The sequence below is a fragment of the Taeniopygia guttata genome, chromosome 2, assembly GCF_048771995.1.
Source record: "Taeniopygia guttata chromosome 2, bTaeGut7.mat, whole genome shotgun sequence".
Taxonomy (NCBI): domain Eukaryota; kingdom Metazoa; phylum Chordata; class Aves; order Passeriformes; family Estrildidae; genus Taeniopygia; species Taeniopygia guttata.
The window spans coordinates 65,367,865-65,393,613 of record NC_133026.1 but is presented as its reverse complement, the minus strand read 5'-3'; the positions used below and the strand labels follow the sequence as shown (position 1 = coordinate 65,393,613).

The 25,749-nt window shown below is 40.0% G+C and overlaps 2 protein-coding genes across 3 annotated transcripts in view; one reads left to right on the top strand and one right to left on the bottom strand.

Annotated features, from left to right (window-relative positions):
- The window catches only part of MAK (male germ cell associated kinase), a 29,083-nt gene extending 12,425 nt beyond the window's left edge, over nt 1-16,658 (top strand). The window contains exons 8-15 of one of the 2 annotated variants that reach the window (XM_030265481.4): nt 3,111-3,278; nt 5,730-6,044; nt 7,045-7,235; nt 7,762-7,892; nt 9,815-9,946; nt 11,800-11,874; nt 13,408-13,536; nt 16,288-16,658. In XM_030265481.4, the coding sequence (XP_030121341.4) occupies nt 3,111-3,278; nt 5,730-6,044; nt 7,045-7,235; nt 7,762-7,892; nt 9,815-9,946; nt 11,800-11,874; nt 13,408-13,536; nt 16,288-16,442 (1,296 nt within the window). In that variant the 3' untranslated portion in view covers nt 16,443-16,658. The remainder of the gene's footprint in view (nt 1-3,110; nt 3,279-5,729; nt 6,045-7,044; nt 7,236-7,761; nt 7,893-9,814; nt 9,947-11,799; nt 11,875-13,407; nt 13,537-16,287) is intronic. The other variant, XM_041714580.2, reaches the window with a different exon arrangement.
- Nucleotides 16,659-20,147: 3,489 nt separating this feature from the next.
- LOC100190710 (transmembrane protein 14C-like) lies at nt 20,148-23,896 on the bottom strand. Its single transcript, NM_001245807.2, is given in 4 exon segments — nt 20,148-20,936; nt 21,164-21,248; nt 23,342-23,443; nt 23,755-23,896. Coding segments are annotated over 4 exon segments (321 nt in total). The 5' UTR covers nt 23,831-23,896; the 3' UTR covers nt 20,148-20,878.
- Nucleotides 23,897-25,749: the final 1,853 nt, after the last annotated feature.

The following is a 25,749-nucleotide window of genomic DNA, read 5'->3' as shown; positions in this document are numbered from 1 at the left end:
TAGAACTTGGTGGAATAACTGACCAAACACAGTCCACCTAGATTTAAACAACCTAAGGGTGGAGAGAGAAACATCAGTTTCATTAGTATTCTGCTTATATAAAATAGAGTATAATTCTTGTCCAGTAAAGGAACTGTTAGCAATAGAGAAGTAAGGAACCGAAAACTTAAAGCAGAAATAGATTAAGCTTAGCTAGGAACATGCAGAGCTTGAAGTAGTGGGAAAACATCCAAGAGAGCACTCTGAGAAACAAGTGCAAACTCATAACAGAGCAAAGAGGAAAAGGTCAGGTGGAGAGTAATAGATGATATGTTGTGGAAATGAACATCGAGTCAAGAGGACTCAGTGAAAATTGGTATAATGTGTAAAACAGTGCTTGCCATAACAGAGTTGTACCTCGGGAATAATGTGCAAATAGGAGCAGTGTTTTAAAACTTGAGTTTTCAAATGCAGATGTGAACTTTCTTAAGTAGATCACAAATCTAGGCTAGTTAGAGGAACATTTTGATGTATAAAAAGACTTAAAGACAGCACCATGCTGGCTTCTGGAATATTTTCAAGGTACAACTTAAACAAGCTCTGAAGTGAAAGGATATCAGAGAGAGGTTTTCACTGTGTGCAGTAGCAGAGCAGCAATAAGGTGATTGTTGTGGTTTTTCTCTAACCTTACAAGGAGCTAACAGAAGCAAATCCTGACTGTTTAGAGTCTGTCATTGCCTGACTAGAAAGCTTATTGCCTGGGAAAACAGGGAGCATTACCAGCTGAATAATCTAGAAAAAATTGTAGCCTCCCTTAAAGCCACTAAGAGTTAAGGACATTGTAAGTCATCCCTCTAGAATCAGAAAACTGTAATTGATTACTTTGTGCCCCTGTCATCTAGTGGGCAGACTCGGGAATTTTCTCTCCTTATGACAATGCCAAGGCATTCTTCAGGAAGATGGTTGCGTAAAAGGAGTACTTAAATAGTGTGATAGGAATTATCACAACAAATAATGCATTTGTTACAAGTACTTACATTCTGAAAAATATAAGTAGTTATTTTAATAGTCTGATTTTGCAGGTAGTTTTACAAATATTATTTTTTTCAGACATGCATTTTCATTTATTCTGTTATCCTGCAATAATGAATTACAGGAATTATGCCCAGAAACTATCTTCATTCCAGTTTACCTTCCTGTACTTAAGTCCATAACAACATATCAATGACTTTGGTGAATGTAGGTGTTTTAAATAGTGGCAGGCAACTATTTTGCTTTATTTTATAAATTAGGTTGCTTTATTTATTTTATAAATAAATTAAATTGCACTATTCAGGTATTGGCAGTGGTGGTGCACTTGTACTATGTGAATTTAATAGAAAAATTGATGGCAACCTCAATAGCAGAGATTAATGAAATGCATTTTCATTAGCTGAAGATCAGTTACCATGGACTGTACTAACAGAGCTAAAACTGTTGTACATAAAGAGATGAATAATGACTGTCATGGTACCTTAAGACCAAATTGTATCAAATCAGACCAGTTTGCCCTGTAGCAGTGCAATAAGCTTGGTGGATAGAGGAAGAGCACAAATGTTATACCTTGTCTTCAGCAGGGTTTCTAATGTTGTCCCTGATAACATTCTCAGCAGCATATTTCTATGCAAATTGCATAATAAGAGCATACCTGTTTGGAAAGAGTTACCCAGAGAGTAAGCTTCACTGGCTCTTATTCAAAAGATGATTTGAATGGAACTTGAATGGTTGTGCCTCTGATGAAATTTTTAAAATTGTATTGAAGGCTGTCTGCTAGATTAGATTTTGCTACTTAAGCTAGTAGATGGCAGGCAGAGAATAATTTTGTTAGAAAATAAGATTAGAAGGGGGGTTTTTATATATAGAATTAGAGATGTAGCTTTAAAGAATTTTTTTTCAGTAGTGCACAGGATGCTGTACATAGGCAGGAATAACCAGCTACATAAATAGCTGTGGATGACCATCCAGCTAACACCTCTGTAGAAGAGGCTGTAGGAGCTATTTAGTGTATTGTATGTCTAAAGACAAATACCATACCAGTTTGTAGAAAAATGAGTATTGCCCATTAACACGTGAACTAATCTTTCTGTTTCACTTGCTGTATTCTATCCAGTTTAGAGTTATCCTTTCATGAGAGAAAAATCAGAGTCTAGAGAGGAAATAAGACTTTAAAAGCCTAGACCCTAGGAATTGTTTGGGTTTCTTTAGCCTGTACAAAGACTGGAAGAAAGGAAAATAAATATACCTCCAATGTATAAAGAGGCCACTCTATAGGGAAGAATCAGATAGTCCTTTTTGGTATCTGTGGATGATAAGATACTCAACAATGCTCATCTTCATACGAGAAACCTCCATTTTTCCTAATCTTGAGGAGGTTACTCTCTGGAGTAATCTGTATAGCCTGGCTGTGGATTGCCAGAAATCAGAAGCTTTTTGAGACTTAACTCCTATCAGGAGGGGACAAGGGTGTAGAGTAAATGGTCTCTTGAGGTCTTTGATAATCCTATAGTTCTGTATTCCAAGAATTCAATTATCAAGCACAAAGGACTTCAAGGTTTACTTTTGGAAAGTTAAACACGTTTTTAAAAAGTTCTTACCTGGTGGTGGTCATGTTTTTTTAATGTTGCAATACTGTCTGGTTGTAACTTAATTATTGACCGTCATAATGGTGGGATCGGTGCTATATTGTATAGGCTGCATCATGCTTATACAACTGTGTCACGGTGAATGGAAGGGCTTCGCTTCTATTTCCATAAAGAGGGCATGTTGAAGTCAGCTGCTGACTCATTTCTGTGGCAGATGGGATGTTCAGTACCATTCCGGGTTCTTTTGTAGTCTGGTCTCCTTCAGATAGAATGTGTCCAAGTGTGTTATTCATGGTGATGGTTCCACCTTTAGCTACAGGAGACCTTAGGAGGACTGCCATTGGAGACCTATGCTGCATTCACTAGCGTTGTAATAAATGTCATGGAATGCTTGTTTTCAACCATACAGGAAGGTGCCATGCAGACCGAGCATGACTCAAGCTGCATTAAATTTTATCTAAATACATCTTTGTTCTTTTTTGGTGCTGATTTTTCTTTCCTTTGAAACAGAGTGACTGGACAGAAGGATACCACCTTGCTTCTGCCATGAATTTCCGTTTCCCACAATGTGTCCCTATAAGCTTAAAAACTCTCATCCCAAATGCAAGCAATGAAGCAATACAGCTTATGAGTGATATGCTGAACTGGAATCCAAAGAAGAGACCTACAGCAAGTCAGGTCTGAGCACATTAATGATTAAGTATAAGACTGAATTTTCTTGCATTGTTAAAAAGTTGTAGATACGGAGACCAGTTGATTGTCATAATAGTTATGGCTACAAACATCTCCTCATTTTGAACCAACTCACTTTGGTGGGAATGAGACTAAGTGGTGAGAAGAGAAGGTTCTAAACCTGGCTCAGCAGACATCAGAAACTCTTCAGTTATTTCTGCAGTGTTGTCTTCTGTACTGGCATATCTTAAAATTCTGTCTGTACAGGACAGAGGAATAGCTGAGGTGCAAATGTTTCAATTGTGTCTGTCATCACCACTTTTGTTTTCCTCCCCGTCTATACAAAGTGAGGTACTGAAAAGTTTGAAAACTTTGCTTTTTGTGAAGCCACAGATGGAATGCAGTATGGAAGAGCTAAGGCTTATTTTTACTTGGAATGTAAATTGTACGAAGTGATAAAGAAAGAACTTTGTGAAGAACGTGCCAATAGCTCACAAAGGTCACAAATTTTCTCCAAGTTAATTTTCATACAACATATTTCTAGGACCAAAGATGGTTACATTCTGTGGGATTTTTTTTTAATTCATACCTAATGTAATCCTATTTAGAAACATATAAAAGAGGAATACAAGTGGGAAAGGACATATTGCAAGTTACCCTAGGTGGATGTAGTGTAAGTGATTCAGAAGCAGTTAAGCAGATGGTACCAAATAAAGCAACCATTCCTCTCCACTTTATAAAGCATATCTATTGTACAGTGATGGGGATCTATATGTAGTCTAGTACTATGTACCTCTACAGAAAGTACTGTATGGTGCTTTATAAAAGCAAATAACCAGCTTGTACCCAGGTGAGTTACCGAGGAAGCAGCTGCAGCAGTTGTGTAATCCACAGTCAAAAGGAAGAGTATAATGCATATACATGGCAGTGTGTTCAAAGGCAGGCATTCTTAAGTGCAGCTGAGCATGTATTTCATAACTAACAAAGAGTGGGATCCTGCCCAGAAGGATTAACGGAGTGGGTTGTTTTGATATAGGAGGAAGTGTCTTACTAAGGTCCATGCTCTGCATCTAGCAGAGGACATGGAAAGGCTCAAATAAACATCTGCCTTAAGACAGATTCTGTATTTTCTTAATAAACACCATGAAGGCACAGCAGGCACAGTGAATGTGTTTTAAAGAGAAGGAAAAGCTGGTGATAAGAAAAATGGGGGAGAAACCTGGCTCATTAACATCCTATAATTGTAGAACCCATACATGGCAACCATCTCATTTCTGGGGTTTTTGTTGGTGGTGGTTGTGAGAACCCCGGGACTGATTCAGGGGTCTTGTGTGGTGGTAAAGTCTCTCCTCCAACCTGTGCTTCCAAAGAAAAACTCCGCAGCCTCTTGTTGTTCGGTCTCAAGGCAGTTTATTGCTGGTTATCTAAAAGATTGTCTTCGCCGCTGCGGCTGCTTTGGTCAGCAGCCCAGGCAGAGCCACACACACTCCTGACACCCTCACTGTCCGGTGTCTTCGTCCTCTCTCCCAGCCCAGGGCTGCTGCTATCTTTTATATGATATATTACGTATTATATGTTTACAGATTTTCCCCAATACGTACTACCTATGTTACAACATGCTTTTCTACCCTAAACCAATCTGTGAGTGCCAGCATCACCAAGAACATGGAGGCAAGGAAGAAGAAGGAGGAAGAACAGGATCAGGCCCATTTTCCTCCATCTTAGAACTTCTGACCGCCCTGTACAAAGTAAAACCCCCCTGTACAGGTGTTAAAACCCCCCAGTACAATGCTAAAAATTTTTCCCCTCTAATTTGTAATTACTTCTACTCTACCATCTAACCTTCTGTGACCGCTTGTTCCACCTTCAAAGTTGGTAACTCATTCCATGGCTCAAACTCAAAATCACAGCTGTTTTCAGCCGCTTGCCAGGGTCTAAAATGCTTCTGACCAAGGCCTGGAACCTCTGAAAATGTCTGAGGGACATTTTGAGTTCCAACAGGTGGTTTTATTTTGTTTTGTTTTTAATTAAAAAACCTCAGGCTATTCACTGAGTTGCCAAAACACAGTCAGCAGTGAAGACATGTAATAAAGCATGTGCTAAAGGTAGTGGGGACTACCTCTTTTAAAACAGAAATTTGTTACTGCATAAATATAGAATGGTGCTAAATATATAATGCACCTCAAAATACAGATTCCACCTAGCAATAAAGAAGGGAACAAAATGCTGTCATGTGTACAAGTGGATTAGTCTTACTGAGTTATGTGATGGGAAGAGTTTGAAATACAGAACTGCCAGTTCTCAATACAAGTTTACGTATGATCTCATTACCCATCCATCTTCCATCTGTTCTGTAAAGCTTGCTCAAATGTTTCAGAAACCTGCTTAGATCCTTGATGAGGTTACCAAAGTCAACTTTTTGAAGTTAAAATTATTGTGTTGTATCTTCGTCTGCAGGCTTTGAAGTACCCTTACTTTCAAGTTGGCCAAATTTTAGGACCTCCCCCACAGTATCTGCAGAAGCAGACTCCTGTTAAACTGGTTCAGCCAACAGAGCCAAAGCCATCTTTACCTAAACTGGAAGCTAAGCCAGAACCTCTGTCTTCACCTGATATACCTGACAAAACACAGCCACAGCCTTTGCCAAAGGTTAACCACCAGCCTCTCCAGCAAATTCAATTGCCTCAGAATACAGCTAACCAGCAAGTACCAAAGCAGCAGCAGCCACAGGCACAACCACTTTTTCCAATTATCAATAAAAACTCATCGCCTGTAAGTTGTCTTCAATAAGTACATAGACAGTTTTATTAAAAGTTATTACTATGTTCAGCTAAGTGATCCCTTGAAAATTGTCATATATTTTATTAGAGGAGATACAGATAGATAAATAGGGAATAAGTGAGGATATAACTGTCTGCTTATTTTATAGCAAGTCAGAAAAATAGATTGCTTGTAACAACAATGGTCATTATAATAGCCCTCAATGATGTGCTTATGCAGTAATGGAGTTGAAAAAGCTGTTGCTTATTGACCTTTGAGAAACAATTCATAACAATACTGTGAGCACACAACAGAGATTTGGAAAGGGAGAACTTTACCTGCTTCATGCAGGAAAATACCCAAAAAGGTTCATCCAGTTCCTAACCTTGGATGAATTTAGCAATTATGATTTTTAGGAAAATGAATAGTAAACTTCCATTTTGCTTTCTACTTGTACTCACTGAACTGCAATACAAAGCATGTTAAAAACAATGGGTATTCAGAGAATACTGGAGAGCAAATGATAAGTAGAAGGACAGTCTTAAAATGTAGTAATTTCATTTGAACAGAATGTTAAAGAAAAGTCTATTTGCTGTATTTACTTTGGGGGCACATCAGTGTTCTGCACCACTGTGCTCTAATTCTTGACAGCTCACCTACCACTGTTCAGAGCATGAGTTCAGCAAGATGCCAGAAAATAGTGGTTGAGCACTGAACTGAGTTTGCAAACAGAATGTTAACCTCATTAGTTCAGGTAGATTTAAGCAATTCAAGAATGACAGTCCAAAAGAACTACACTTCAAATACATGCTGGCATTATTGTTATGTTCTGTGCTTAAAAGCATAATGAGACTATGACCAAAACAGGTACAACACACTGTGAAAAATTATCTCGAAGTCTGTATGCAGTAGTCAGGAGTTACACTAGATACAAAATATAACATTTTAGAATTTAATACAAGTGTGTTTTTATTATTATTTTAACTTCTTTTTTTTTTTTAATTTAAAATAGAAACAGGCAGCTAGTGGACTTCTGAATGGTGTACTAGGTCCTAAAAACTGCAGAAGACGGTGGGGTCAGACTGTAGTAAAGGCTGTGGATAGCTGGGATGACTTGGATGACCCTGAATTTGGAATGTCATCTTCAAAGAAGCCTAGCATTGCACTGTTGAAAGAAAAGAAGAACAAGGAGTTTCTTTTTAGGTAGGTCCTGAAATTATAAAATCCCAATTTCTTTTAGTAAACAGTATCCAGAAGTAGATTGATTAAGACAAGTCTATTAAAATTCAAGTCACCAAAATTCTGCAAGAATGCTAAGAATTGCATAAGCAGATCAGCTTTGGGTGTTATGTTGTTATTGTGCTTGTAATATCCAAAAAGAATCAAATTTGTTTTCAGACTATACGGTTCAGATGTTTGTTGTGTATTTAAGAAACTGTTTTACTAAAATTTGACATACTAACATTTCTTCATTTGTCAGTTAAATTGGTACTATGTTCTGCCATTTGGCTACATTTAGTTTTAAACCATAGTGTCGGATACATTTCTCTCTTCAAATCCCAGGTCAGGCGCTTGTGAGGTGTTCAGTTTGACTATTACTTTGTGGAAACAGACTCTACTGAGAAAAGTAGGATAAGCAAAGAGCACTGTATTCTTCAGGCTGAGGTCAGCTTGTGGTATTCTGAGCTGGAGTTGTTTGTCACGTGGTTTGAAAATTTTGATTTTTCAGTGTGCCAGAACCAAAAGCTTCATGCTGTATCCAGCCAGGAGGGGAAAACAAGAGTGTGATGAAAAATGATTCTGAAAGATCAAATACATCAGCAAAAGATTATTATATAAACCAATCAAGATATCTGCCTGGTAAGGTTAAAAGTCAATACATCTGGAAAATACAACCTGTGCACAATCTACATACAATACATTTAAGCTTTAGATTTCTCACTGGATAATTTTATTTTCTTAACCAAGCTACATTTTCAGGGTTTCGACTAAATGCCTTTCCCAGAAGATATCACAATTGATGCAGCAGTTCCTGGCTATATAAACGTGGCAGGACCTTAACACTGCTTGTACACTATAAAAGTTCATAGGCCCTCTTATGACCCATAACATAAAAAGTCCTCAGTAATATAAATCCAACATCTCTTGGATTACTAGGAATGTAGCCTGATCAATCTATAAGCATGTGTATGTGAGGACTAAAGAAACTGTGTACATGTTTTTCATCAAGACTGTAGTGATAGGACTAGGAGTAATGGATTCAAATGGAAAGAGGGGAAATTTAGAAAAGATATACAGAAGAAATTCTTTACTGTGTTGCTCATGAGGCATTGGACAGATTGTCCAGAGGAACTGTGGATGCCCCATCCCGGGCAGTGTTCAAGGCCAGGTTTAATGGAACATTGAGCAACCTGGTCTAGCGGAAGGTGTCCCTGCCCATGTCAGGCAATTGGAACCAGATGATCTTTAAGGTCTCTTCCACCCCAAACTATTCTAGGATTTTATTATTTTATATAGTGCATATTTATCGATTTTGCAGTGTCGGGATGTTTGGAGTTTTCTGAACATAAAAATTCTGGTAAACACAGTCCCCTTCCTTGTACAAAGTGTTTAGAAATATCCATCTACTGGCACTGGTAGGAATTCACACACTCACTTCCTTTCTCAAGGTAGTCATCTTTCTTTAGAAATAGATATCTTAGTCTAAATCTGGGTGATTTTGTCAAGAAAATAATGTGATGTTATTTAATTACTGGGGATGAGAATGGAAAGGAGAAAGCAAAGAGAATTTTTCCTCTAGTTAGTATTCTGAATATATTCTATGATCAAATTATTTTCTTGGTGTCTCAGTATCTTTGTTGTGGTTTGTTCAATTACAGTAATCGTGTCATGACTTCTGTAATACACGTTTGAGAATTTAGGTGGCTCACAGAGGAATTCCCCATTGTTAGGAAAGTTGTTTTGATACATGTGATCAATTTTGTCAGGAACTCATTAGGGCAGTGATGACTTCTGAATATGAAATCAGTTTTAGAATGTTGAATAGGATGCTCAGGGAATCAACAGTTTAAGTCCAAAAGAAAAATAAAAATATAAAGACAGAGGAACTTCCCTATGGAAAGGAAAGACAAATGTAAGAGTCATCTGTATTTCATATATTTTATTAAGCAGAATTCTAATGTCTCTGTGATTTTCAATGAGAAAGGCATAGATGTAAAAAATAATTAATTTCAACATTTAAGGGACTAATATGTCCAAGGAACATAGTTGTTATTTATCCATAATACTTTAGTTCTGCAACCACTAGATCTGGGAGGTGCCTTTATGTGTTGTAATCCCATTAACTCTTGTAATGCTTGTAACATGCTGAAGTAACAAGAACCTTTGTCCTACTTTTTAACTTAATCCTCAAATAAATAGTTTATTTTCAGCCTTAGGAACCCCAGTTTTTGATAGGTATTTTTATTTTGTGTGTTCTTCTTTGACAGACAAAAATATCAATTATGAGATTATGGTTTTAGAGAAACCAAGTACCTGTACTAAACAGTCTTTTAGAAGTTCTCTTGAAAGCATGAAGAGAATTGTTCTTAAATTAGTGTCACTGTTTTTCATGGTCTGGCTTAAAAATCTAATCAGTGGACATTATTAATTTACATTAATGGTGTTTTGCATTATAAGACAAATAATTCAGTGTTGGTTTTCTGTTCTAGAAATGCCATTTATTGTTTGAATTAAGTTTGAGATTTGGTATTTATAACACTTTCTGTCAATTGTTTTCTAAGGTGTAAACCCAAAGAGTGTCTCTTTAGCAGCAGTCAATAAAGAAGGATCACACGGAACCTGGAACAACCAGTTGTTTGCTAAATCACTGGCAAATGCTGGGGGAGGATTGACTTACAGGAGAAATACTACAGGTAAAAGTTGATTGAAAATGGTCACATTATATCTCCTCATACTTTAATCAATTTAGTTAAGACCATCCGGTTCAGCTTCTGCAGTTAAACTTGGATTCTAGGCTCTTTTTTTTCCCCTCTTGTTTTAGTGAAAAACTCTTTAAAAAACCAACTTTTTCATATGTATGATGTAGATATGATGTATTTTGCTTTCAGAACATTAAGAAGGTATAGACCAGCCCCTATTTGTAAAGTTCTGTCAAGATAAATTTTGTATATAATGCACTGAGACTATTATTTTACTGTATTTAAGCAAGTAGTTTGGCCTCATTACTGCCTGCTCCCTATGCCATGGAACACTATGAAACAGCAGTCTCACCCATTAAAACAAAAGGGTGGGTGGTGTGCTCATGTGATAAAAGTGCTGCCTAATATTTTAGACATGTCTTTTATCAACTTACTAGCTTTGTCCTAAATTCTTTGCTGCAAGAAAAGTCCCCTTATTTCTAGGAAGGAACTTCCAGTGAGACTATGTTTTGTGAAGAATACTATTACCAGCATTCTGTAGCTTGAAGTCCAGCACTAGTAAACACTTAGATTATATAAGATTCCACTGAGGAGTGCATCAGACTTTGGACTGAAATCTGTCTTCTCACCATCAAGCCCTATACCTCGGGTATACTGACCCTGTTATGGGAGGTTACCTGGTTAACAACTCTGCAACCATTGTCCAGCTAGCACGAGTCACTCTCCAAATACTTTAGTGCCAATAAACCAGTCAGCTTTACATGCTTGTACAGCAAGAACTTCAGAAGGTTTCTTTACATGCAGATGCTGCACCCCTTTTTAATAGAATTTTGGTGGCCATTTTGCAGTGTTAACAACCTCATTTTCCCCTCTGAAGGTTAGGCAAGCTGAAGTTTTTCATTTGAATTAATGTGCAAGAATTTAGAAAGTGGATAAACAACAGCACCTACCAGAGCTTTCTGTGCATTAGAAGAGGTTTTTTATATAATCTTGTATATATTTTTTGTTTTCTGAAATAGAGTATCCATGTGCCTCAGAAGTAAATTATTTACAAGTAATCTTGCAAGGGAATCAGACACAGAATAGCTGCTTCCAAACGTTTTCATCAATAGGCTAGACATCTACCTACTGAACTGCAGTGAAGATAAAATTAGGATGAATGCTAATGGTAGAAATCCTGCATTTGTCTTACTACCAAGTAAAGCACTAAAACTGATTAATTTTTGTTTAAAAATACTTGGTATTTCCGTCAGTATCTTAAATTGCCTGTGGTGTTTCATATACTGGGGAGACAGCAACATTTAAGACACACATGAAACACATGGAACCAGGATAGATGGATCACAGAAATACAATACATGTAACTATATCTTTTCTCTTTTCATACTGACAGTCTGAAAGTCGACACTGCTATATTTAAATAACTATGTACAGTTTATTTAAGTGGGGTTTTTTTTCATCAGCCACATCATTGCTCTAAGGCAAAATAAGATAAGAGCAAATAGTTACAAATGCCTTATTTATGAAGGATTCTAAGTTTATGATCAGTCAACTTTGAAGATATGACCAAGTCCTTAAAATTGTAAATGGAATGTAATTGCATTATTGGTACATCTTATTGTTAGTCCATAATTAGAATGGACCTTGTGAAGTAACCTCTTGGAGTAACATTTTCTGCTTAAGAAAACAAGGATAAGACATTATAGTTACTAATGTATCAGATCTTCATTCTTCCTTGCTTTTTTCCTTCCTCATTTCTTTTACATCACCTAAATTTGTTCTTCATGCCCTTCTTCTGAAGTTCTGTTCTTCTGTCTTTTTCTTCCTTTAATTTTCCTTGTCTACAGATGAGAACTTAATTATACCTATTGAAAAGCTATCATGCAAAGAAAGGTTGAATGAAAAATTAGAAGATGCAAAAGGTAACTTATAGCAATTATAGCCTGGTTCTTTGTACATTTCCTATTTATGTTTTACAGTTTCCTGTTAAAAAAAATACATTTACAATGGGGGTTCCTGATGATTGTATACTACCATTTTCAGTTGCAATCTGTTTTGTCAAACCTTGCTTTCTTCATTATGGCTTCTCCTGGATTCTTGGAACTCACTGTGCTTTAAAAGACAGAGAATATTTTATTACCCTAATCATAACCCACAGCAGGTCACTGGATAATCGTGAGGAAGTCATCCTAATGTAGCACGTGTCTGTCCCCTCAGGGATGGCTTGTTCCTGACAGCACTCAGGACTTGCACCTTTTCCTGCATTTGGGTTCTCTACTCGTTACACTGATCTTACGGTGTTGTGCTTGCACAGGTTTTGGTGGAGTTACCTTAGAATAAAAGGGAGGAAACTCAGGATTCCAGGCTACCTACTTTGTGCCTTATAGTTCATCTGCTCTGAAATTATCACAGAGTTCTGGGAGTGTTTGTGTGAAGAGGAACATTATGGGATTGTCCAAAGGCCAGAGATTTAGGAGATAGAAAAACTGGCAAAGCAGATAGTGTGTTGTACTGTAACTACCACTGAAGCTGTGGTGAATATGCTCACACATGATAAAGGTCAAAGTGAACTACTAGGTATAGCCTTCTACTTCATAAATTTAATACTGCTGAACACAAAAGCTTACCACTAGAGAAAAGCATTTCTCTCTAGACATTGTGGCAGCACAGTCTTAACATTGTCCCAAGTGATAACAGACATGAAGACAGTAAGGAATTTTCTTGGATCAGGGAGTAAATATTGTAACAGATCATTCTTCCACTGAACACTAATTTCAGAACTAATTTTGTGTGTATATGCACAATGCTTCCCAGCTTCCAGATAAGGATGGTTATGTCAGCCTTCCCAGGGTAGTGCTGCTTTAAAGAAAGATCTGAACCAAAACTAGGTACAAACAGAATTATAACCAGAGTTAAAGAGAGAGGATAATTGAGTCTGACTTTTATAGCAGGCCTTCAACTGTGGGAACTGTCAAAGTCAACTTCAAGTGGTGCACCACTTTGCACAAGATGTTGGATTCCATTATTTTCAATAGATTTAGGCCAAATATGTTGAGCACAAGAATAGTACTGAGCACTCATTAAACCAGCTTCCAGTAAAGCAAGTAGATGTAAACAAAAGGTAAGATCCTACATTCCTCTGCAACTCAGTCTAAACCTTTCTATGTGGTCTTAAGTTTACTGGAAGTACTAATGAAATGTTTATCCCGCTCTTTTTCTTTATTCCTGCTGAATAAAGAAGTCTGCTAGTACTGAAAACGGTCCAACTAATAAACAAAGCAAAGAATGAATTCAATGAAAGAATGATTTTCAAGAGATGAGCACTAGGGAGTTTTTAAAGAACACTCATACTTGGTACTCTTGTGGTACTGCAAATATAATTTGAAAGGACTAGAAAAAGTAGGCAGTGTTTTCTGAATGCAGCTGAAAATTCTAAAATTCTGTAATGTCAACAGGAAATCCTGGCTTTGTAAGTAGTGGTGCTTACAACCCATCAGGACTACACACCTCTTCTTTCCACAAAAAAGAAGTTGGATCAGCTGGACAGCGGATACAGCTAGCACCTCTTGGTGCACCTGTATCAGGTAAGAAATATTCTTTTGCTACTCATATCCAGGACAAAAAGAAATGTTCATTTTCCATGCTTCCTAATAGATGTATTAGCCCTTGGTATGGTTTTCCTCAAGTTTTGTAAATAAAATTGTAGGGCATAAATTCTTCTTAATACAAGTGAACTGCACGTAGGTGCCTAGAGGCTGTCCTGATAGTTAGAGAAACTACTGCTACTAATATTTGTTAGATAAGAGAGAAAATAATTATAAAAAGCGCAAAGAAAATTTGGACCATTAAACTACTGTTCATTAGTGGTGATGGTCTAAGCAGAATTGCAGAAACATGTAACTCCACAACTCTATAATGGTCATGTAGTTGGCACTCCATTCATTTGTCAAAAACAACGTGAAATCTCTTCTGAATGTAACTCTTACCTTGGATCCTCTGCAATATTGGTGACATTCTGAGCACCTTCTTCATTGTCATGTTTCTGATGCAGAGAAGATAAACAGCAGTGCTCAGGATGCAGGAGAAACTGGTTTGCAAGTGAAGATTTAGAGTTGTTGTCCACAACCAGCAGCCCACTTCTCTGGTTACTTCAGAGGAAATAGCAAGGCCCTAAACCAACGGTGAATTGTTTAACCAAAGGGTCCATGGCAGACCAATCTGATACAGTCCTGCTTAATAATGTTGTCTTTTTGCTGACATGCTCCTTTGAGTTACCTTTTCTCCTTAAGAACTTCAGAGAACTGGAGCAGGAGGGAAAGAAGGAGATGGCACACACACACACACACACACATATATATGTGTGTGTGTGTATATATATATATGTGTAAATATATGTGTGTGTGTATATATATATAAAATATGCTTAGATGTATGCATATTCTGTGTCTGACTTGATCAGAAACCCACCAAGAAAGGCTGGAGCTGCACTTCATTATCTTATTGATTCACTGCTGAAACACAATTGCAAGAGTTGATTTGTCACAATGTATGGATCAGGAAGTTCACAGGAGGACAAAATCTGCAATTTTCTCTAGGCTGCTGTGACTAGTGCAAAAAAGAAAATTACATGTGGTGTTCCAAAGGAAATAAAATTTACTGTTACCTGTAATTAGAAATGGAATGTGTGTGGCAGAAGTCAGAAAGGCTGGCAGATGGAGGTCAATTAAGATACTCTTCTACCTCCTGGAGAAGAACAAGAATATTGCTTAAACCACTCATATTTAGCTTAAAGTCTTCAGAGTTGTATGGAAAGAGGTAAGGACAAAGCAAATGGCAGGTTTTATCTCCTAGATGTCAGTATTTGAACATTAACATTTTTGGTGACCCTTTGCTTTATATTATCCAAAATGTAATAAGTTATGCTCTGAATTGTTTTTGCTCTTTTCATTTTTCTGTTAAATTTTTTTTATGCCATAATTTAATTTAGTACACAAGATTCATTTTTCTGAAAGACCAGGAAAATACCAGGAAAAGTGCCTTTATTGCCAAGATAGTGTAGACTGGAATCATACTTGCTGATGAAAGATAGGGAATGCCAGCCTACAATAAAAAGAAAGTTTTCAAAGAGGTGAAGACCTGACCCCAAATATCAGCTCTGTGATGTTCCCCCTTTTTAAATGTCTTGATCCTCACCTGTTCCTTAACGTGTTCAAACCACTGCTGAAAAATGCTACCAAAACGAGGTGGTTTTCTCTAACAAACAGAATAATGCTTAGGCACCAAAAAAAACCCCATCAATTTACATGTTAAATTTTGGTTTTTTAAAGAGTGTCAGTACATAATAAGACTAAAATACAAAAGTAGGAATGGAAGGGACAGGAACTACCTTAGGAATGCTAAGGAAACAAGGGTAAGGTGTAGCAGGAGTCTGAATAAAAGGGGTCTTGGCTTTTAAAGACTTGGTAAAATGGTTGAATTGGTCATGAACATGAAGAAATGTCAGCCCCTGCAGCAGGGCAAATACTTTAATCGCATGAAATTCAAGGAAGTAGCAACTACCTAAAGTATCAGAAGGGGAAATCTGAATAAGAAGGACAGGAATACAGTAGTGCCCTACTGCTAGTGCCTGAGATCAGGTGGGTGCCAATATTGAGAAAGAAAGCCTCCAAACTTAGAATAAATCCTATGAAATCAATGGAGAAATGAGAAATGGAGCAAAGAAAACTTGCCACCAAGTACACTAGGAGTTCTGAACTAAGCAGGAGAGGAATAAAAGGAATAAAATCTCAAAAGGAACGAGAGGGTCTCCAGAAGCTGTCCTTCAGGCTAAGCTGTTTAAATCTTAATCAGTTTATCAATGCTTTAATTACATGATTTTTTTAAACATTTGAGATAGAAGAAATAACACTTTCATACTGTAGCGGTTTTGTAATAGGAGATACAGAGTTGTAGGCATTTGCATCAGTTTTTCCACTGAATTTCATTCTCAGTGTTTTCTTGAGGGATTGGTGCAAAACAACTATTCAGTAGGTGAGAATAATACACACAAACTATTGGAAAAAATAGCCTTATCTGAAAACAGGCATAGCAACATGGTCTCAGGCACATGATGTGATTCTTGAGGTTCTCCTGTGTGGGGCCAGGAGCTGGACTCTATAATCTTAGTGGGTCCCTTTCAACTCAGGCTGTTTTGTGACATATAGGAGACCAAAGCATCCTGATGCATTAGCATCCTTGAGGTCCATAAGTCCATCTGTAAGCTCTCATTCTTTTCTCTGTAGAGGAGTAAAATACCTTTCTTGTCATAATTAATTCTGAGTTCTTATTCCTTTCAGATTATTCCTGGAAAAACAAAGCTGCTCGTCCTCCATTACCAGGTCCTACTTTCAATGCAGCAACAAAAAACATGAGTATCTTTACTCACCCCCCAACAATTCAGCGAGGGCATGGGAGAACAGACTGGGTGGCCAAATATGGAGGAAACAGATAGAAAATACATCCTGTGTGGATATTACATGCTCTGTGTTCAGTTCTCCTGCATTTGGAAACCTGAAAAGCCTATTTGCTCCAGCTTTTTCTAAGACTATGCAACAGTAAAGAAGAAAAAAAGACCTTGTGTTCTATTATTTGTATAGTACATATAATACCATGTAAAAAAAAAATACTGGCTGCAAAGTAGGATGCAATGAAGTATTGTACAACACATATTGCCAAAACTGAGAAGTAGACTTCACCTGATGTCTTCTATAGATAAATCTCCTGATCTCATACTCTTTGGAACAACTAGGGTTAGGGCTGTTCATCCAGTGCAACATCTGCTGCTGAAATGTGCTTGAAGCACACAGGCAGCACAAAGAAGGGCTGAAGCAGAGCAGCACCAGGCTTCCAGGTGTTAGGCTGGTTCCTTAGCAGGAAGACAAGAGTGAAAGCACAGATCTGGCTTTGTGAAGAGCATCAGTGTCCTGCAAGGATTTCAGAACTCACTTGTAACTAACTAAGAGTTACTCAGGGTCTGTAAGGTAAAAATATTCATGTAGCAATGAGAACTGAAACCCTTGTAGTAGGACATAGGCAATCCACTGATACTACACAAGGAAGGTATAGAAATCTGGCTGATAGAGGGCTGTTGAATGATACAGCAATATGGGAAAATAGCTAAACAAGTACTGAATATTACTTACCAGGCTGTAAAGTGAAGCCTAACAATCAGATTGTGCTGTTTTAATTAACTTATTGCCATTTTTGGTCAAAGATCTGTAAAGATTTATCTCTAGCCTGTCAAGGGAGTGTCACAGTGACCTTTTAAAGAGCCAAATCACTGCAGTCTGTCAGTCATTTTAAGGGTGAATTAGCCAAAAATGCGTAAATTATCACTAAACTCATGTTCCTATATGTCTTTATTGGGTGATTGGACTAAACCACAAAGTTTGATTAGGCTACGTGAGGAAAATTATGATCTGTTCTTCAAAGACATTGCTTTCTGTTTTAGATCTTAAAGGCCAACTTAGGTACCTGAAAACACAGACAAAACTTTAATAATTCAGTATGTCAGTGTTTATTGCTCATTCAGTACTTTCCCTGGCTTTTATGCTAACTTATATAATAATATTGCCCAAAGGACTTTGCAATGTACAGTGAATTTTTATTAGGATGTTGAGCTGGGCTACTTCTTTTAACAGCTGTGTTTAGAATAAATGCTTTAGACTTTATAGTAACATTAAACTTGCCATTTTAAAGTAAAAACTGAGAATGCTCTTTAAGACATCAAGTTGTTAATGATGACTTCAAGCATTTTTAAAAAATAAATTTATTTGTATGGCTTTTATAAATGGATATTAAAATTTAAACTCCTTTTTTGACCCAATGTGTTATAATGTATGGGTTACATTAACTTCCTGGAAAGCAATTTAATCTAAAACAGTTGTACCAAAAAGTCAAATATTTTGTTAGGAAAATTGCCCCTAAAGTAAATGCTACTTTTTTTTAATACTGTAAGAGCTATGCAAGGATAGGGCTGTCTGGTTAGTAATACACTTGAGAGTTTAATTCAATTGCCACTGGTCTAGGATTGAGTATAGTAATACTTAATAATAAGAGATGTATACTTAGTAATAAGAGATGTCCCTATGCTACTTAAATGCATCTTAATTTAACTGTAGAACATATCTGCAACTTGCTTTGGCAATGAAGGACACCCTCAGACAGTTTGTAACAGGTATAAAAGCTATGATTTTATAATTAAAAAACAAAATCAGTCACTCATCTCTTGTACAAGATGCCAATGACAGTTAAAATCAAAGCCTGGTTAAGGAATTAACTAATAATGTGCTGATAACGTGTCTGAGTCACCTGAGAGAAGAAAAATAAACAGCTACTGTTTATGGCACTAAATACCATGCTGTCCTTGTCGCATGCTAATGAATCTTGAAAGGGCTTTGGCATAACCAGATCAGTCTTTACTTGTCCACAAGCAAAGCATGGCAGCTGTTGAATAATTCTTGTTGCAAGCAGCAAGAAAAGACTAACAGGCTTTGTACAGTCATTTAACTCTGATTCATTGGTACACAATGGACTGCTAGTGCAGAAATGCTTAAAAAAATTATTATATGCTAATAAAATTTCAAAGGGATACAAAGTATGTAAGACTAAGATTTTTCTCTTGTCCCTTTGCCTGTATTACTGCTGTTTATCCTGAGCATGAGCGTTCTACTGCAAGTTCTAAATGACTTCTACCAGCAGTTCTCAATTCAACCTATTGCTTTCCACAGCTCAGGAAACAGCAGCAAGGGTTCACACTTGGGATCATTACAAAACTGCTGGGTCATGGCTCTTCTCAGTTTATTGCAGGAGATGCACTTATGTTTGCAGCCTACTCCTACAGAAGAAAACTGCTTCAACAGTAATATGAAGAAGCAAAAAAACCTCACCATAAAGCAGTTTAAAGAGAAGTGTCTTAAATGCTAACGTCTGGCTTACTAACTTTTTCAAAGTAGAACAAAGCAGTGGGGACACCTGCGTACCAGTGCTGGGTCCTGGGCTGAAATTAGGCACTTAAAAGGGTGACATGTTAACAAACCATCTGCTGTCCTGCACACCCCTTATTGCCATGCAGAGAGGTAGGAGAGAAATATAAATACAGGAGAACACCTGAAGCTGAACTCTGCAGGGTGATGAATAAGGGCTGTAAGAAGATGCTCTGAGCACAGTTCCCCATCCAGATCTGTCTGTGCTCAAGCCAGCTCTGACCCAAGCTGTCTGGCCTGGGACCAGGCTGCTGAGACTCTTGCTGGAGCTGCACCCGTTCCTGGCCACGTCCCTGCAGATCCGTAAGCCAGTCTGACTGACCCGGCATCCTGGCTTGACCTCAGCCCTGTCTCATCCCTGTGACTTGCCTGGCAAACCACCTCCCTGCTGGCAGAGCCTGGCTGTGGCCACTGGCCCAGCTCTGCGCCTCCTGCTCACGCAGCACGAGGTCTCTGCCCTGCTTGTGCTTCTGCAACAAGGGAGGAGGGAAGGAAAACCACAGAATGTGACCGTCATGCCAAGGTACTACCCTGATACTCAGAGAATTCTGAGCAGCCCCAGAGTCTCACCAATCTAATGGACCAGCCCTCTTGTTTCCACCTCTCACAGTACCAGGCACCAAAGAAAAAAGGCTGAAGAAATCAAAGCTCAGGATCTGTGCAAAAACGGGCATAAGTTAAATGCGACCAGAAAAGGGATACATTACCAATCGTGTATCTTCCAGGATATTTCTCTATGGAAGGTTTATATTTAGAATTATTTCAGGCATTAAGGGAATTAACTGAGGACAAAGACTGATCAAATAAGCCCTTTGGTCTTTAAATAAACTTTCATACAGTATTTTCTAAGTCTAAAATAGATTATCCAAACAGAACCAAAAAAAAAACCAAACCAAAACCAAAAACAACCAAAAAAAAACCCCAAAAGACAAAAACCCTAAAAAACTTTAATATAATACTTGTCTGAATATGTGGTCTGTATGCTTTTGTGCTCTCCACCTCCCTCGCAATCCAGATTTTTAAATTTAGAAGTTACTAGATTCCGGTATACAATAGATTATTCATACAATCCATGCTTGCAAATATATCCTGACACCCTGCAGGAAAGGCACCAAACTGTATCAATCCAGATGAACAATTAGAGACAAAATAAGCTGTGTGGAACACAAAAGTTTGCAATAATAATTTCTCAGTTTATTTAAAATAAAATTTTAATAAAGCTGTGCCTACAATTCAGCATTACCTAATAAAGCATATTTTTAATTTATGAGTAGTAATCTGTAAAAGTGAAATGAATGACATACAGCTGAGCTTACAAATGATTGCAAGTCATGGGTATGCATTTATTGCATTACAGCAGAGCCTCGACAGCTGGCTCCATGATTGTGTTTTGTGGGACCAGGTTCTAACACGCAGTGCTGGGAGAACAAACTCCCTGACTGACAAACACTGTGAACAGATAAACTGGCATGGAAAGGGAGATGGAACATCATAAGCACATTTATTGTATTAATTACTAGTAACAAATCGCAACTCCTCGCCTCTGGTTTTAGAGGTATACATGATTTTAGAAGGACAAGTTAGATGTGCATTTAAGCTTCAGTCCTGCAGCTGTCTGAATGCAAGGGCCAGGAGGTCTTTGCTGACACTAAGCTACAGGAACAGAAGCTAAACTCATGCTATACTCATATTTTCTTGCTTGCTTTCAGTGCAGAAAATGTTAAGACAAATACCATTACAAGGGCTCTCTATGTCAGTCCTTTAAAAACACAACCCACATGCGTTAGGATATGAAAAATACAGCGCACAGGTAGCAGTGCCTGTTACATTTATGTGCAGCACATTTAGGCAGTTGCATTTTTGGGCTTCTCAGTCATGTCTCTTCAAGTCACTTGACGCAGACTTATGGCTTAATAGGTTTTTCCATCATCTGCAATCCAAGCCGTCCAACCATCAGTAAACTGTGGAACAGAATAGTTGTTATAAAAAGAAGGAGTTGGAGGCAAAAATCCCATAAAGAACAAGAAAGAAGAAAACACTGACATAATTTCATTTAGCTGAACACCACCACAAGATTTCATTTTTCATAGAACTTACCATGTTACATTTTCAAAACAATATAATCCACAAATAAGCTAAATAAAATGGTTATTCAGTAACACAACAAGAACAAAGGACAGGTGGTTACCTGGCACCAGCAATTATCCCAGGCATTGCCTTTTTGGAGTTGTAGAATCTCATTCCCATAACAGTAGACAAGGTGCCAGATGCCACTGTTGAAAAGAAGCCCAGTCAGAACCATTTGACACAGAAATGCCAGTGCAGCATTGCCACACTTCAGCACTGAGCAGCACCAGCCAAACAGACCTACACATACAGACAGGAATGCCTCCCTCTGTGAGTAAAACAGTTTGATTTTCTTCAGCATCAAAGCTGTCATTACAAGCTTCTCAGCAGCTTTGGTCTGCTCAGCAGAAGTGAGGAGATGTCACCAGGGTTGAGACCACAGTCTGATCACCCACAAACTCTAATCCTCTGAACAGGTCACTAGCTCTCCCTCAGCCCTTACTTGCAAAGAATGATTATTCCCTCGAACACAGGCAGGCTTAAAACTGCCAGAAAGCTGGGATGGTGACAGTATTCACTATGTGGGAGGTAAATATTATTTACAGTTCCCATTTCTCTGTGACATTCTGAACTGGAAAGTGGCAGTAAATACTACAACTGGAAAGAAAACAACCTCACTTGAAAATATGATTAGAAAACAGAAAACAATCCAAAGGATCAGACTGAAAGAGCTATTAACATCTTAGACATGTCTGCAGATTATTTTTCTCTAAGTGTAGAAAAGGAATCCCATCAACATTCATATGAAATTTACAGGGCCGTTGTTTTTTTTTTTAATAAGAAAGGGAGGTGAAAGTGCGGTATACCTTTTTCCAAAGCCGCAAGTTTGTTTGCATCAGACAGGGTAAAAGGTATTCTAGGGATACTCTGTCAAGGTTCTGTTTCTGCATTTCTACCCCTAATGTACTGGGACCAACTTACAGCTCTGCAGGAGCCACAGCTGCACATGACAAGGAGAGCTGAGGAGGAATGGATGGATGGATGGATGGATGGATGGATGGATGGATGGATGGATGGATGGATGGATGGATGGATGGATGGATGGATGGATGGATGGATGGATGGATGGATGGATGGGTGGATGGGTGGATGGGTGGATGGGTGGATGGGTGGATGGGTGGATGGATGGATGGATGGATGGATGGATGGATGGATGGATGGATGGATGGATGGGTGGATGGAGAGCTGTACTAGACTGTGACACATTACTGCTTTCAAGACGTCCATCTGAAAACACTCCATGCACCACATCAGGATATACAAAAGGTGTTCATTCCTCTTCCATGACACTGCCTATAAACCCATGTCATAGATGCACAGCCACTCCCATAACATGCCAGAGTGGAAGGACAGTTCACAAATGGAAATTGTGCTTTGCACTGAGCTGCATTTTATGTTTCATTCCTTACTGATGAGGTTGATCCTCTACAGTGGCTTCATAGAGCCTTTCAGCACATTAGTCCTATTGGTTTAAAATAGTCTTAAATCACTGTAAAGCTATAGTATCATAGCACTAGTGACAATATGGAGTAGTTGCAGAGCTAGCAGGATCCTCAAGAAATTATCTAGGATACCCTAGATAAGGCACAATCAGTTCCTGATAGTGGTTTATTCAGATATTACACTCCTGCAGCAAAGGAACTCCCTGAGGTTCACCTGAGTGCTTCATAATATTTTCCACAGTGATTTCATCCTTCTCCTTCCCCTGAAGAGTTAACTGCAAGCTTAACACCCACAGCTTCTTGTAAGCTCTACTATAAGCAAGCAGAATACATCACTGCCTCTTTTCTTTTACATGCTGTTTCTTCCAGAATGTATGATGCATTGGAATATGTACTGCTCCTCTGAGATGGCTGTGCAAACCAGGGTTCCCTAAGGCCACATAGCCCCTTTCACACTGTTGTCACTATTGCAAAAATAGTGCTTATTCCACCACCACAGGCTAAGAACGCTGCTTCGCAACCAAAAAATTTCCACGTATGTTTCCTGCACCTAATGTGTTGGTGTAACACATTATCTAATCTGGCAGAGGATTCACACAGGACAATCCAGGTCTTCGACCCAGGAATCATGTTCTTAAACAAATACTTCCTGGCTGTGGACAGGAGGTCCTGCCACCACTTACAACTTTTGTATAGGTACAACGGCACAGGGCAGCTGAAACATGCTAGAAAACAAAAAGGTTACTGTTCCCACCGCCACCAGTAACACTCAGTACTCGGCTGCCGAGCAAACTTACCAAGGGAAAGCCACACATTCTTTGGATCTTTGGACTGCTGGTACGCGCCGAGCCCCGCTAAGCCGCCGAACAGAAGACCGGCAGCTAGAGACGGGACGCTGCCTTCGATAAAAAATAAAGCAGTCAGCGGAAGAACACACGCGGAGTCAGCCTGCACACCAAACGAAAGCGCTTTGCGACTTTCCCGTACTAGTAAATCCACAAAACCAATCTAACCACAGCATTAGGGCTTAGGTTGAGGGGTTTGGGGTGTACTTTGCGAGCACCGTTTCGTTGCACTTGTTTGGTGGCAGCAAGGACTTAGCGGGACTTGAGGGGTCACTGCCGGCGGCGGTCCCGGAGAGGGCGGAGCGGAGCGGGGACTGCCTGCGAGCACGACCGGGACAGGGACAGCCACGGCCACCAGCACCCACCTGCCTTGGCGTAGCCCACGACACCGCCCGCCGCCACCAGCGCCGCGTAGCCGAAGCCCAGCCAGTCGTACTCCATCTGCGGGAGAGCCGCGCTCGGCAGCGCAGCGCAGAGCCGACCTTGGGCCGCTCTCCCTCAGGCCCCACCCGCCGGCCGGCCCAGGGCCCTGCCCGCCCTCCCTCAGGTCCCGCCCGCCGGCCGCCCCAGGGCCCTGCCCGTCCTCCCTCAGGTCCCGCCCGCCGGCCGCCCCAGGGCCCTGCCCGCCCTCCCTTGGGCCGCCTCCCGGAGGTCCCGCCCGCCGCCCGTGACGGCGCTCGGGGCGGGCCCGCACCGGCGGCAGAGAGGGGGCTGTGGTGCCTCGGCTCCGGGAGGGTTTGCTTGTTTGACTGCCCATGGTTAACGCAGTCGGAAAGTCAGAAATGGAGCAGAAAACACCCACCGCTCCTTTTCCTCCCAGGCTCGACCTCGCCCCGCACTGCCAGGGGGCGGGAAGGGGAGGTTGCGCTCGGTCCGTAGCGTCTCTTCCGCGCTGTTGCTCCCTCCTCGCACTCTTGCCGTGCCCTAGCGTGGGGCGCTCCCACGGGGGACCGTTCTGCACGAAGTGCCGCATCGTAGGTCCTTCCACGGGGTGCAGTCCTTCACGAACAGGCTGCTCCAGCGTGGATCTTCTGCATGGTCACAAGTCTGCCAGCACGCTTGCTTCGGGGTGGGCTCCTCTCTCCGTGGGCTGCAGCTTCAGCTTCCTCCAGGGCACGTCCACCTACTCCAGTGGGGTGCTCCGTGGGTCGCAGGAGCATCTCTGCTCCGTGAGTTGGAGAGGGTTAGCCCACCTCACCGTGGGCTGCAGCGGAATCTCTGCCCTTGCACCTTCTGTCCTCCTTCTTCACTGACTTTGCTGTCTGCAGGGCTGTTCCTCCAAAAAGCTTCTCATTCCTCTCTCCAGCTGCTGATGCTGCTGTGCAATAAGTTCTTTCCCCTTCTTAAATACATTATTACGGAGGTGCCACCACTGTTGTCACGAGTTCAGCCTTGGCCAGCAGCGGGTCTGTCCTGGAGCTGGCTAACTCTGACCAGCGCGAGGGCAGGTCCTGGTGTCTCCTCCCAGAAGCCAACCTTGCCCTGGAAGCCAAATCCAGATGTCAAAAGAACGCATCTGGATCCCTCGGCAGCTCTGTTGAGGACACCACACACATGCGTGCGACGGTGGTGTTCTGCTACAGGGCACAATCCCCAGCACCATGCAGCAGCCTGCCCAGCACTGCACTGGATGCAGTCCTTTGCCCCGAGCAGGCTTGCTAACTGGTGCCCAGTGCCAATTCACTCACTGAGACAGGTATTTCCATCTTTCATTCTAGTTTGAACAAAGTAGAGAGCTTGCTCTGCTTACTTATCATCAATACTTTATACATACATTTTAAAAACTAATTGCACTATTTATACATTTTAACAAACTAGGGCAGAAACATTCACTGGTAACATGACTTTTCTATAATTGGTACTTGACCCCCTGTCTATTTGCTAGTTATATCTCTTGCTAATCAGTCCACAGGTGCAGTTCTCTCCATTTTAGTTTAAGTACCTAATCAAATCAGGTAGAAAGGTTTGGTGTTACCTACTTAATGCCATTGCTTTGCCTTGAGTGCCTATTTCTGGGCCTATTTCTAATGCCTGTTTCCAGCCTCTTCAGGTGCCCCACACAAAAATGACATTCACACACCAGCCAATTGTTAATAATTTTTTTGAGTGAGTCTTCATGCCCACATAGCAAACCACCACTGTGCTGGCAGTCACCAGCCATGAGACAGCAGGATTTGTGAGACAAAGACCTTTTCTTGGATGACCTTCTGTTACTGAAGGTCTGAATCTTCCCTGGACTCCTAGCGTGGGAGGAGGACAGAGATGGAAGCAAAGCCATAGCTAGAGGATGGCACTGTGAATCTGGAGCAATGAGAATTGGTCTTTGTGTAAATCCATTTTGAACGATTTGCAGAGGGTCA